Below are 13,767 nucleotides of genomic sequence, written 5' to 3'. Positions count from 1 at the left end.
TCACCACGACGACAGTTGGCGCCCACCGTGGGGCATGAAGTGGCGCTTGATGGAGTTCACATTCGGGCGGGCGTTCTCGAGATCTCCGGCGAGCGTACGGTGTCCGCGTTGGTGCAGAGCATCTACGCCATGGACTTCATCAACGACAACGCGGGCTGCTTCGCCAACGGCGGCGTCTTCCCCAAGAACGGCCGCATCATCGAGTTCGGCAGCCATCGCGTCTACTTCGGCACCGTCCCCGTGCGCCAGCGCCTCTCGCCGGTGCTGGTGGCATCGGACCCGCCAAGATGGCTCTGTGCTGGCCGCGCCACCGGCAGCGTCGAGGTAATGATGACCGGTGTGGCTGGTGCAGGAAAGGAGGTTGCGGCTGAAGGTGCCGATCGCGCGGTTTCGACCCGTGCGGCTAAGCCACCGCTGGAGCGCGGCGCAGGCGCAGCGGGAGCATCATCCGCGCCACCGGAGACACCGCTCCAGGCGGCGATGAACGTCCTCGCCACCCCCATCGCGCAGAACATCGATCCGGCAGCGGCTCAGGCGGAGCTGGAGCGCAGCGCCGGAAGATCTTTGAGAGCGGCAAGGACATCGTCAGGGCGCAGCGCGAGCTGAACCTAACCGTACGTGAGTATAACGCTGCCCATGGCTTTGCTTCTGTTAGCGCGCATGCTGCTAGGATGCCGGAAAACCGGCTAAAAGCTCGCAACCTAGATCAAGATTTGCGCAAAGAGATTCTTACCGGCAAGAGCGCCTCTGCATCTGTTAGCATCGTGGAAAAGCCTAAGTATAGCAGCCCGGATAAAACTATAAAAGCTGCTAAGGCCGCTGTAGAGCTGTGCGAGTCGCTTTCCGGAGAGGCTTTGGTAAAGCAGCAGGAGCGTGTTAGAGAGCTGCTGGAAACCATTGAGCAGCAAAATGCTGAGCAGCTGGCTAAGCTGAACAAGGCAGCGGCCTCAAAATCCGCGCGTTCAACAAAGAATGCCGGTAGCAAATCCCATGGGCAGGCTTCGTCCCCCCATCCGGATAGAAGGAGAGAAAAAGAAGTGAATGCGCAGCAGATGACTGTGTACGATCCGGTTCTTGCCGGAAAGCAACAAGCCGGGCAACACGATGCCGGTAGAAAAAGCCAAGGGGCAGAGCGAGGCTACGCCAGAGGCTATGCCGGAAACAATCATACCGGTAGATATGAGACCGGGCAAAACTATCGAGCTGCAAGGGCAGCGTACGAGGAGGAGGAAATAGATCCCCCAAGGTATCGGCAGGCAAGGGCCGCGGTACCGGAATGTCACGATGAAGCCGATTCCACGAGACCGGCAGCATACCGGAACCCATTGGGAGAACGCCTGGGAGAGAGATACTTACCGGAACGGGATGCGAGGCACCGTCTGGATAGAGTATACTTGTCAGAAATGATCGAGGAGGAAGGTCCTCCAGGTCCAAAGTGTTTTGGCCCAAGGATCATGAAAGAAAAACCACCAGTTCGCAACTTTATGTTGCCCCGTGACACAAAGACGTATGACGGCACCACGAAGCCGGAAGATTGGCTCGCGGATTACGTGACCGCGGTATACGTTGCAGGCGGTGGAGGAACCGTAGCAGGAGGAGGAAACCGGCGTTGGGCCGTGAGGATCATACCATCGTTTTTGGTTGGGCCGGCAAGAATCTGGCTAAACAACTTGCCGGCAGGAAGCATAAATGGCTGGCTGGATTTTGAGGAGGCCTTTGTGAGCAATTTCAGCAGCACCTATCAGAGGCCGAACAGGCCGCAGCAACTTGCTCTGTGCGTGCAGCGCCCGAACGAAACAGACCGGGATTATCTAGCCCGGTGGAACACCACAAGGAACTCCTGTGAGGGGGTAATCGAGGCACAAGCCATTGCTTCGTTTAGCAGTGGATGCAGAAGAGGTTCACCGTTGTGGCAAAAGTTGCAGCGCAACATGCCGACAACGTTGGCAGAGATGATACGTGTGGCGGATAGCTATGCGTTGGGAGACCCAACGCAACCGGCAGTGCAACCGGAGCCGGAACAGCTGCGCCACGAACAACACCGGGACAACCGGAATAACAAAAGAAGGGAAGATTTTCCGGATCGAAGGTACGGTCCGCAGCAAGTTGCTGCTGTGCAGGAAAACTTTGAGGCCAGCGACAGCCAGAGGCAAAAAACCGGATCGCAGCCATGGGCAGGTCCTAAGAAACAATGGGTGGAAAAGAAACCCTGGGTCCAGAAGAAGAACTGGCAAGAACCCGCGAAATACACCATGGAAGCTGCCATGGATCAACCTTGCCGGTGGCACATGCCGAATCCGGCACATCCGTCAAACCATCTGACGAAGGATTGTACCTGGACCAAGTACTTGATGCAAAAAGGAACAGTGAAAGATGCGCGGCCACCGCAAGACATGCCGCGGCAGCAACAACAGCTACCGCCACCACCACCACTTACCGGGGCAAATGCCTTACCGGTGCAACCAAACCGGCAGCAGTACTAGCAAGTTAACCGGGTGGAGCAAAATGATAACCAGCCACCTCCACCGGCACCTTTAGGCCGGAATGTTTACGAAGATCCGCATCTGTGCTGTGTTGTCTTTGTCACTGAGCCAACAGACCGGCAAAGTGTACACCGGCGCTCCATGGAGGTCAATGCTGTGATGCCGGCAGTTCCCAAGTACATGATGTGGTCCAATCAGGAAATTACCTGGTCATCCAAGGATCACCCAAAGATCATGCCGAATCCGGGTGGATATGCTCTTGTTGTGGACCCGATCATGAAAGGGCCGCAAACTCGAGTGAAGTTCAGCAAGGTGCTGATAGACAATGGCAGTAGCATCAACATCATGTACAAGCACACCATGCAAACGCTGGGCATAACAGAAAACATGCTTCAGCCAACGCGCACAACGTTCCATGGGATCGTCCCTGGCTTGTCCTGTGCCCCGATAGGAAAAGTTCGGGTGGACGTGGCATTTGGAGGACGTGACAATTGCCGGGTGGAAAATCTGGAGTTTGAGGTGGTGGATCTGGACAGTCCCTACCATGCATTGCTGGGGAGACCGGCGTTGGCTGCTTTCATGGCCACCACTCATACGGCTTACCTCAAGATGAAGATGCCGGCACCTCGTGGGCCATTGACCGTGGTGGGAAACTATAAGATCTCACTGGAAACTGCATCTGCCGGATCAAACCTAGCAGAATCGCTGGTGATCGCGGAGGAAAAGAAAAGAATGCAGACAGCTGTTGCGCTGGCTCAATCCTCACAAATAAGTTTGGCGGCAATGAGTGAAAACATGGGCACACCGGCATTCAAGCCAACCAATGAAACAAAGAACATTGTGCTGGATCCGGCTTACCCAGAGCGCACTGTTCGTATCGGCGCCGGCCTTGATCAAGCATAGGAAAGCGCGCTCGTCAGCTTCCTCCGTGAGAATCGGAATATCTTTGCCTGGTCAACTGATGATTTGGTAGGTGTTCCGAGGGAGCTGGCTGAGCACTCTCTAAACGTCCGGAAAGATGCCAAGCCGGTGCGGCAACCACTGCGTCGGTTCGCTGAAGACAGAAGAAAGATCATAGGAGAAGAAGTAACCAAGCTGCTTGTTGCCGGATTCATTGTGGAGGTCACGCACACAGAGTGGCTGGCCAATCCGGTAATGGTTGAAAAGAAGAAAGATGAGAACCTGGAGGCAAAAGCTCCGAAGGTGTGGCGCATGTGCATCGACTACACCAACCTGAACAAGGCTTGCCCAAGAGATCCTTTTCCTTTGCCACGAATCGATCAAGTGATTGATTCAACTGCTGGATGTGAGTTGTTGTCCTTCCTGGATGCCTATTCCCGTTTCCACCAAATTCCCTTAAAAAAGGAAGATCAAATAAAAACTGCGTTCATTACCCCGCACGGGGCTTATTGCTATGTCACTATGCCTTTTGGGTTGCGCAACGCTGGTGCAACGTACCAGCGCTGTATGCAAAAATGCTTGTTTGATCAAATTGGAAAAAATGTGCAAGTCTATGTGGATGACATCGTGATAAAAACTAAGGTAAAAAAGACTTTAATCGATGACATCCGGCAAACATTCGATAACCTAAGGCGGTTCCGGATGAAACTCAATCCGGCAAAATGTACCTTTGGTGTCCCCGCCGGCAAGCTGCTCGGTTTCCTGGTTTCAAGCCGGGGCATAGAGGTTAATCCGGTAAAGATCCGGGCGATAGAAAGAATGGCTATCCCTCGAGAGTTAAAAGATGTGCAAAAGTTTACCGGAAGCTTGGCATCGCTGAGCCGGTTTGTAAGCAGGTTGGGAGAAAAAGCTCTGCCACTCTATGCTCTCATGAAGAAATCTGACACGTTCGTCTGGACCCCTCAGGCAGACGCAGCGTTTAAGGAGCTAAAAACGATGCTAGCCACAGCACCCGTACTGGCTTCACCTCTAGAAAGGGAGCCTATGCTGTTATACATAGCAGCAACAAACCGGGTTGTGAGTGTAGTGGTTGTGGTTGAAAGAGAAGAGGAAGAAAAAACCGTCCAGAGGCCGGTATACTACTTGAGCGAGGTGCTCTCCCTCTCAAAACAAAACTACCCTCACTTCCAGAAAATGACTTATGGCGTGTACATGGCCGCCACAAAACTCAAGCACTACTTTGAGGAGCACCCCATGAAAGTGGTGAGTGAAGCACCAATTTCCGACATCATGTGCAACAAAGATGCCAGCGGCCGGATTGCAAAATGGGCGATCCAGATATCACCGTACGTGCCGGTATATGAAAGAAGAGATGCCATAAAATCACAGGCTTTGGCTGATTTCCTTGTTGATTGGGCGGAGATGCAATACAAACCGCCAGATCAGAGGATAGAATACTGGAAGATGCACTTTGATGGATCTAAGCTCAAGGAAGGTCTAGGTGCTGGTGTGGTGCTTACTTCACCAAAGGGAGACCACCTCCGGTATGTTTTGCAAGTGCATTTCAGGGCATCGAACAATGTCGCTGAATATGAAGCTTTGATCCATGGGCTTAAGGTCGCAAAAGAGATCGGTGCACACCGGATCATTTGCTATGGCGATTCAGACCTTGTGGTACAGCAGTGCTCAGGAGATTGGGATGCAAAAGACGCCAACATGGCCTCGTACCGGTTTCACGTGCAAAAGATTGCCGGATTCTTCGAAGGATGTGAGTTTCACCATGTGCCGCGAGCAGAAAATGAAGCCGCGGATGCTTTGTCCAAGTTGGGCTCATCTAGGCAAGAAATTCCTCCCGGAATAGCTTTGGCTCACCTAAGAGTGCCATCGATCAAGCCGAGCCCGGAGTCAGAATCAATTTTTGTACCAGAGTCACACGTAGTACCCATGGATATCGATGAAGGGAACCCGGGGACTGCTCCGGCAAGCTCGGGGACTGCTCCGGTAGGCTCGGGGACTGCTGTACCCATACCGGAAGAAACGATGCTGGTAGATAGCATGGAGATAGATGCACCGGTGTTTTTGGTTCGAGAAATACCATCATGGGTTAAACCTATTAAGGAATTTCTGATCAGCGGCACCTTGCCGGCTGACGAAAATGAATCAAGGAGGATACAAAGAAGGTCCAAAGTTTACACATTCATCAATGGTGAGGTGTACAAAAGAAGCGTTACCGGTGTCCTTCAAAGATGTGTGGAACCAGAGGAAGGAAAAGAAATGCTTGAGGAAATTCACCAAGGAGAATGTGGGCATCATGCTTCATCAAGGGCTTTGGTAGCAAAAGTATTCCGGCATGGGTTCTATTGGCCCACTGCTTTGGAGGACGCTGAGGATTTGGTAAGAAAATGCAACGGCTGCCAGAGGTACGCCAAGCAAAACCATACCCCAGCATCCGGTTTAAAGACAATACCGCTAACATGGCCATTCGCTGTTTGGTGCCTTGACATGCTTGGACCATTCAAAACTGCAAGAAGCAGCATGACTCACATCTTGGTCATGGTGGATAAGTTCACCAAGTGGCTGGAAGTAAAACCTATCGCAAAGTGTGATGGGCATACAGCTGTGAAATTCTTGAAAGATGTCATTTTGCGGTATGGATACCCGCACAGCATCATCACTGATAATGGAACCAACTTTGCTCAAGGTGAGTTCAAAAGGTTCTGTGAAGAAAAGAACATCCGGTTGGATTTGTGCTCAGTGGCACATCCACAGGGCAATGGCCAAGTAGAAAGAATGAATGCCTTGGTGCTTTCCGGTATCAAGCCTAGACTCATTGATGCGGTGGAAAAATCACCGGGATGTTGGCTCGATGAGCTACCATCAGTACTGTGGAGTATAAGAACAACTCCAAACCGGTCTACCGGATACACTCCCTTCTTCATGGTTTATGGAGCAGAAGCGGTGATACCAACCGATATCATCCATGATTCACCAAGGGTACAGCTCTATACTGAGCAAGAGGTCAAAGAGGCCAGAGAAAACGATGTGGACTTGCTAGAAGAAGCAAGAGAGCTGGCTTTGGCAAGAACAGCCATTTACCAGCAAAACCTAAGACGCTATCATAACCGGAAGGTTAACCCAAGAGTTTTCCGGGAAGGAGATCTTGTACTTCGCCTGGTGCAGCGCACTGAAGGCCGGCATAAGCTTTTGCCACCGTGGGAAGGTCCCTTCATTGTAAGCAAGGTGCTTCACAATGATGCATACTACTTGATAGATGCACAGGAATGGAAGAAAGGAAAGGCGGACAGGTCCGGCGAGGAGAGCAAGCGTCCATGGAACGTAGCTCTGTTGCGTCCTTTCTACTCTTGAAGTGGTGGTGTAAGAAGTTCCTTTTTGTACCTTATATGCTATGAATAAAAGATGCCGGAACCTTGAGTGAATCTCGGGGACTACCCCAACTTAAGTTGCATGTAACTTGTCTATTTTTTCAGTTTACCGGTTGCTTATTGAATGTTTTTTCTTTCCGGTTTAGTAGTGTGCTAAATCCTACCGGAGTCTTCGACTCTGCTGCTGTCCGCAAACCGGCTTCATGGCAAGCAAGATAAACCGGTAGGGGATAAGCACATGAACTGCGAAAAGGGAGAGCAGGAAAGAACAATCTGAAAAATTTAATTAACCCCGGTTAAACCGGTTTTTGCAAAATTTCAAAGTTATTTCTAAGTTCAAGAAGATGCTTGTTTGGTGAAAGAACCTTGTGCTCATACGCCAAAGAACGCCCGAGAGAAGGCGAGCAGAGCCAAGGCAAAAGAACCAAGTATGCATCAAATTGGATGCGGAAGCAATTGAGAAATCTTTGCAGTGCAGGATAAAAGCGGAACCAAAAGCAAAATATGCTAAGGCAAACTCATAAGTACTTAGCTACCGGTATAACTTACCGGCAGGAAATGTTGTAGCACAACCACAGGCAAACTTAAGTTTTACATCATAAGCCCCGGCATTCCGGGGCAGAATTTAACAGATATTGTCTTAAAGCAACAGGACCAACAGATATAATGAGCAAACACTTCAAAGGAAATCATCATGCAGCAGGGGCTTCCGGAGGAGCATCGCCGGCACCAGCATCGCCCAGGACCTCTTCTTCGGCTTCACCCTCCTCCTCGTCGAGATAATCCGTGACGCCAGGAGGGGGAGGGATGAAGGTGCGCATGTCGGCATACTCCGCGATGCGGTACGCGCGATCCTGCCGCTTGGCGGAGAGGATCGGGTCCAGATCCGTTTCTGCGCCTTCGCGCACGCCGATAGGGCGTCCAGATTGAGCTCCGGGTACCAGGAGCAGGCGGCGACGCGGAGGGCGGAGTCCGCTCCAGCGCGGGCAGCAGAGCACTGCCACTCGCGGATCCTCCTGCCGGCACCTTTCAGACGGTCGTTGATGAGGGAGAAGGTGTCCGGCACCTCCTCGCCAGGCCATAAAGTCCTGTATAGCTGGGTAGCTACATCAGGGATGTCCGAAAGATTGCGGTCTATGCAGCGCATATGGGACACCCGCGCGTTAAGCGCGACCAGATGGTCCTTGGGCGTCCATGGCACGGTAAGATCCGCTTGGCCTTTGTCCTTGCGCTGCGCGTCGACCTTCTTGATGGCATACCTCTGCGAGTCCGGAAAGAGGCCTGTGCAAAGAAAGAAAAAGCTTAAGGAAAAGAGTCCGGAAGAAAAAGAGACCGGAAGAAAAAGAGACCGGAAGAAAAAGAGACCGGAAGAAAAAGAGACCGGAGAGAAAAGAATCCGGAAGAAGAGAGACCGGACGGAAAGATAGCGGAAACAAAAATGGGGTCGAAGGAAAAAAGGCTCGTATGCAGTAGTCAAAGTGTAAAAGAAAACAACTTACGGAGGGCAAGTGTGTCGGTCTGCAGGATCAGCTGATCGCACTCCTTGTGCCCCTCCTCCAGCCGCGCGGCCTTCTCATCGGCACCCTTCCGGGCCTTGGTCATCTCCTCCAGCTCTGCCCGCAACACCACAGTGGCATTGCAGGCATTCTCCAGAGCCTCGTCCAACTTGGCCGCTGCGGTCACTTCAGCGGCCTTGAGGGCCTTGGCGTGGTCAAGCCCCAGCTGAATCAACTGAGACTTGAGCTCCTGGTAGCTGGTCTTGAGGGCGTTTAGCTCCTCCTGGTGCTGCCGGCTGAGCTCATCCTTCTCCCCTGTAACCGGAAAAATGAGTGTTAGCAAGGTTACACTAGTAAAACTGAAAAGAAACCAAGTTCAAAGGAGAAAGGAAAAAATAGTACGTTGGGCCGTGGCGAGCTGCTCCTTGAGAGCATCGATGGAAGCTTCCGGGATCACTGTTGAACAGAAATTGTAAGTGTCACAAGGAAAAAAGGTTTCCGGTAGCAAAGATGCCGGTAGAATAAAAAACTCACCTTGGCACTTGTCGTGTGCCTCAGCGAGCTCCCGGTGCTCCCATAAAAGCTCCTCGAAGAGGGCCTTCCGAGTGTCAGCGGTGACCTGTTCAAGAAAAAGAAGAAATGAGTTAAGTTTTGCGCTAAGAACAAAGTTCTTAACCCGAAACTCGGGGACTGGCAGCGCCGGTTTTCCGCGTTTTTAAGATAAAGTTTTGCGCTAAGAACAAAGTTCTTAACCCGAAACTCGGGGACTGGCAGTGCCGGTTTTGCGCGTTTCTAAAGTAAATTATGTGTTAAGGAGAAGATGTTTAACCCGAAACTCGGGGACTGGCAGTGCCGGTTTCACGCTAAAAACTTAAGTTAAGTTTTGCGCTAAGAGCTGCGCTCTCACCACAAAACTCGGGGACTGGGAAGATAGACAAGAGAGAAACCGGCATGAAACTAAGGAAAAGATAAAGCAGAACCGGAAACAAAGAAACCGGCAAAGGTTGAAAGTTAATAGAACATACCGTCAGATTGTTCGTGGAATCGTACCACGCGCTGTCAAGCTCTTTTACGGCAGCCCGGAGCCGCATGAAGTGCTCCTCAGAACACCGATCCCCGACAGGATCAGGTGCCGGCAGCCGATCCTTGCCCATGCCGCGGGTTGCCGGAGTGATGTCCGCGGCGTTCCACTTTTGGGCATACGGCAGGAGGTGCCCCAGGTCCCGGCCTTGGCGCTGGAACTCCGTAATACGGCCGAGGAGACCGGTGGCCTTCATGCTGGCGCTTTTGGCAGCCTTGGAGACGTGCAGCACCAAGGGCTGCTGGCCGCCCGAAGGGGCGCTGGGGGCCGTCACCTTCCCCTTGATGAGCTTGGAGGGCTTGGGCGGCGGCGCGGTAGAAGAGGCCCCGGAAGTCTTAGCCGGCGGCGCGCCAGGAGCGGCCTTGGAGGGCTGGGCGCGAGGAGTCTCAGGCGGAGGCATGAGGATGGTGCGTGGAGAAGGGGGAGCGCTAGGAGCGTCACCCGTCTTGGAGCCTTCCGGCGCGGAAGATTCCGGCGCGGAAGATTCCGGCGCGGAAGTTGTCTTTTCGAGGACGGGAGGAGCAAAAGGCTCCGCCCGCCCGGCAGCTTCTTCTTCTCCGGCGCCGGTGTTGCTGGCGCCGGTGTCTTGGTGTTCCGGGAGGAAGGAAAGATCCTCCTCCGTGCGGTGATCTGACAGTGAAGGGGCCGCACGCCCCGAATTTGTTGTGCCCCCCGAAAGGGAGGCAGAGGTGTTGCCGGCACCAGATGGTGCCGGGCTTGAACGAGGAGGAGGGGTTGAGGTCCTTGCGGATCCCTCAGAGCCCGATGGCCTTGGGCCAAGCTTGAGAGCGGGGCTGAGAAAAAGAAAAAAGACAAGTGGTTGAGGAGAAGCAACCGGAAAAAGAACTTAGCAAAAAACGAGGCAAGCCGGAAAATGAAATTACCCGGAAGCGGTTGGCATCGCTTTGCGCCCGTAGCGGCGCACGCCCACTTCTTTCTCCCCCACGGGCTCCGTCCGGAAGCGCTTGGAGGGAGGAGCATGGCTGGAGCCGGCAGTAGATGCCGGCTGCTTGTTCTTCTGGCCCTGGGCCATGATTTTGTCCACAAACTCAGTGCCGGCCTCGGCGCGCAGGGGCGGCACGCGCTCGTGGATCTGTGAGTTGGATATGGCTAAGAAGCAATTCGCAAGAAAGCGATAATGGCAAAGTATAAGAAGCCGGAAAAGAAAATACCTCGAGCACAACCAGCTCCTCCGGATTTCCGGTGGGCTCCGGCGGGTCCCGGCCAAGGCGCGCAGCCAGAGTCTTCCCCATCTTCAGATCCTTCCAAAAGATGTAGGGATCCGGGTCGAAGGAGTCAAAGGCACGCTTCCGGAGAGGTCCTCGCGGCTCTGCCTGGATAGAGGGGAAGCGGTCCCTGGCCTGAAACAAGGTAAAAAAGATGGTTAGCAAAAGCAGAAACTTACCGGCAAAGACAACCCCAAATTGCGCAATCTCTTACTTCTTGGGTCGGACGGTTAGAGAAACTGAGGGGAAGGAGGCCCCATTCCCACGCAAAAGGCATAGCAGTTTGACAAATCTGCTTGGCCTTGAGAACAACGTCTTTCTTGCTGAGAGCGCGGACTGAGATCTTGGGAGGATAGCATGGGCCATACATCTCGCTCATCCTATGTGCGCGGCGCTTCAGAGGAAGCACCCGGCGCGATATGAAAGTCCGGATGATATCGTCAGAACAGATGTTGGTCTCCTTCTTCAGAGAGGCCAAGAAACGCACTACCCGGTTGGTTTCGGCGTGTTCCGTCCTTGGGTTATAGCTCCAGTTGGTTCTACTGGGGGGCCCCGCTTGATATGGAGGAAGATTGATGCGATCAGCGCGGCCGGTGTTCTTCACGTAAAAGAAAGTTCCTTGCCAGGTGCGGCAAGACTCGAGGCCGGAAAGCTTAAGAAAAGTGCTCCCTTGGCGGGAGCCGACGATGCAGGAGCCGCACTGCACGGGCGGCTTGGGCTTGGGGATCTCCTTGCCCTGGACGGAGTTGATCCGCAGGTTGAAGAAACGGGCAAACGTCTCACGAGTGGGACGAATGCCGATGTAAGCCTCCATGAAGGTGGCATAACAAGAAAGATAGAAAAGGGCGTTGCCAGGAAGGTGGTGAGGTTGGAGATCGTAGAAATCCAGGAAATCCCGGAAAAAAGTAGAGGCAGGAAGGCCGAAGCCGCGCTCAAAGTGAGCGAGAAAAACAACATGCTCGTCGTCTTCCGGATCCGGTTCGATCTCGTTATCCGGAATCCGGCAGGCAACTCCTTCCGGAATCCTCCGAGACCGGTACAGCCAATCGATCTCAAACTCAGTAACGTAGGAGCCCATCCAGGCTCCGCGGGTGGTTGGGGAAGGCTCCTCGCCGGAAGATTGGCTGGAGCTGCTAGAGGCTTGACCAGAGCCACTGGCCTCTTGGCTACCGGAAGCTTGGCTAAAGCTACCGGATTCTAGGTGGCCGCCGGACTCTTGGGGGTCACCGGATTCCTGCTGGTTGCCGGAATCGGTTTCCATTGGATCTGAGGCCGTAGATTCACCGGGAGAAGGTCTACGGCGCTTGAGAGAGAGAGAAGAAGAGGATGCAGAGGAAGATCCCTCGTCAGACATCGCAAGGATGGGCGGAGAAACAGGAATCCCAAACTTCAACCCCGTGTGAAGATCTACGAGTAAGAAGAAAACCAAAGAAAAAGAGCAAATAAGAACACCAAAGGCTCAAGATCTGGAAAGCAAGCGAACGGCGAGTAAAGCGAAATTGATACCAACCTTGAGCGGCGCGGACGCTGAGGGGAGTGTTTGCTGGCGGTGGAGCGGCTCTGCGGTCGCCGGCGAGCTCCGTCGATGGCGAAACGGAAAAGCTCGCGAAGAAGCGCAAATGCGGCGGACGCGAGGAAGGTGCTGCCAAAGAACTCCGCACGGCGAAGTTCGGCGGAGGGGCGGCGTAAGTTCGCCGGGCGCCGGAGCTTGAACGGACGACGGCGGACGGAGAGCGGCGGAGGCGCAGAGGCGTGGAGCTCTGTGCGCGAAGGAGGAGAATGCGAAGAAGATGAAGGGGAACGGGCAGTTGTGCTTATATAAGAGAGAGAAAGTGGGCAGCGAACCGCTGGGCCGCGGCGGTTCGCCTCGCGGCCAGCGACGGTTCGCACCTTGGGCCGCCACGTGGCGAACGGATACACGCGCGAAAACGGAAGCCACACGTACGGAGGCGCACGCGGGATCCCAAAGAGGTAGTGGGATCCGCTGCGGCGCATTAAATGCGTGCGCGGGAGTCGAAACGATGTGACAGCGGACACTGGCGCGTCAGTTACAGTGCGCGTGTCACTGACAGGCGCGGGGCCCGATATATTCTCGACTTCGCCGAGGAAGGAGCAAAGACACGTGGTGCCGGAAAAAAGAGATGCCGGAACGAGCCTTGCAAAGAGAAGAAAAGGAACAAGGGTAAAGGTGCCGGAACTAAGCTCAAGAGATGAGTGACTAAACCGGTATCTTAGAAAGATGAAAACCTGGCATGGTCTGTAGGATAGAATCCTCCAGGCTATACCAGCTTCGGGGACTAATGTTGGGGGGATAACCCCCGGTATGCCAAAGGCATGCCGAACCGGATGGTTTGAGCCATCGAGATACCGGTTTAATGTTCTTGCCGGAAGCCTAGTAGGAATCCGGAAGAGCAAGGCTAGGCCGGTATCCCCAAAGGGGTATGCCGGGACCCGGTATAAAAGATACCGGAAAGGAGAGCCTGTCGGCAGGACTGGTCAAAGATTCTCTTCAGAGCAAGAAGACAAGGATGAGCTAAGCCAAGTAACTTTATTCAGAGCCCTGGCGCCAAAGAGAGAGGTGACGGAGAAAGAAGCCGGGGGACGTCAGCTTCTATGATAAAAGAAGGCCCCGGTGTCATCTGTGATTAAAGTAGCTTTGTACGATAGCTTGATTAAAGTAGCTTTGTACAGTAACTCTGTAAAGTAGTTTGTCCAGTCAAAGATGCCATTAGGGTTTCTTGCAGTGTAAGCCACCCTTTCCCCTATATAAGGAGAGGGGGCAGCCCATCTTCAGGGGCAAGTATGTACGCGTGTATGCAGGAAGGCAGAGCCTGTAACTTGTGTGAATCTATGAACATGGTGATCTAGAGGGAGTTCTTCCTTGTGTCTTTCTTCTTCAACCTCTGGCCTTGGCCAAGTTCTTGAGGAAACCATCCGGAATCTCTTCCCACCTGATCGCAAACCCTCCCCCGAATCCTCTTGCGTCCATTCGGCCCCAATCTAAGCCATCCTATGGCATCTGCTCGTTCACCACGACGACATGTCCCATGAGCTATATATTGTAAAGGTATAGGATAGAAATTTAAAGGTAGCACTCAAGCAATTTACTTTGGAATGGCGGAGAAATACCATGTAGTAGGTAGGTATGGTGGACACAAATGGCATAGTGGTTGGCTCAAGGATTTTGGATGCATGAGA

At 53.3% G+C, this 13,767-nt stretch overlaps 1 protein-coding gene across 1 annotated transcript; it reads right to left on the bottom strand.

The window, feature by feature from the left end:
* Positions 1–8,026: 8,026 nt before the first annotated feature.
* Positions 8,027–9,539, bottom strand: LOC139831589 (uncharacterized). Its single transcript, XM_071820886.1, has 4 exons — positions 9,491–9,539; positions 8,797–8,952; positions 8,665–8,718; positions 8,027–8,577 (listed from the first exon to the last, which is right to left on the bottom strand). The coding sequence occupies exons 1-4, from the start codon at positions 9,537–9,539 to the stop codon at positions 8,240–8,242; spliced, it is 597 nt and encodes a 198-aa protein (XP_071676987.1). The 3' UTR covers positions 8,027–8,239.
* Positions 9,540–13,767: the final 4,228 nt, after the last annotated feature.

Source organism: Lolium perenne, chromosome 5 (assembly GCF_019359855.2).
Source record: "Lolium perenne isolate Kyuss_39 chromosome 5, Kyuss_2.0, whole genome shotgun sequence".
Lineage (NCBI taxonomy): Eukaryota > Viridiplantae > Streptophyta > Magnoliopsida > Poales > Poaceae > Lolium > Lolium perenne.
The sequence above is the reverse complement of the archived record's forward strand: the minus strand, read 5'-3'. Positions and strand labels throughout refer to the sequence as shown.

Coding starts and splice junctions, on each gene's coding strand:
- LOC139831589 (XM_071820886.1), bottom strand. CDS start 9,539: ATGAAGGCCACCGGTCTCCTCGGCCGTATTACGGAGTTCCAGCGCCAA. Junction 8,719..8,796: donor GGCACACGACAAGTGCCAAG/GTGAGTTTTTTA, acceptor TCTGTTCAACAG/TGATCCCGGAAGCTTCCATC. Junction 8,578..8,664: donor GCAGCTCGCCACGGCCCAAC/GTACTATTTTTT, acceptor TTCCGGTTACAG/GGGAGAAGGATGAGCTCAGC.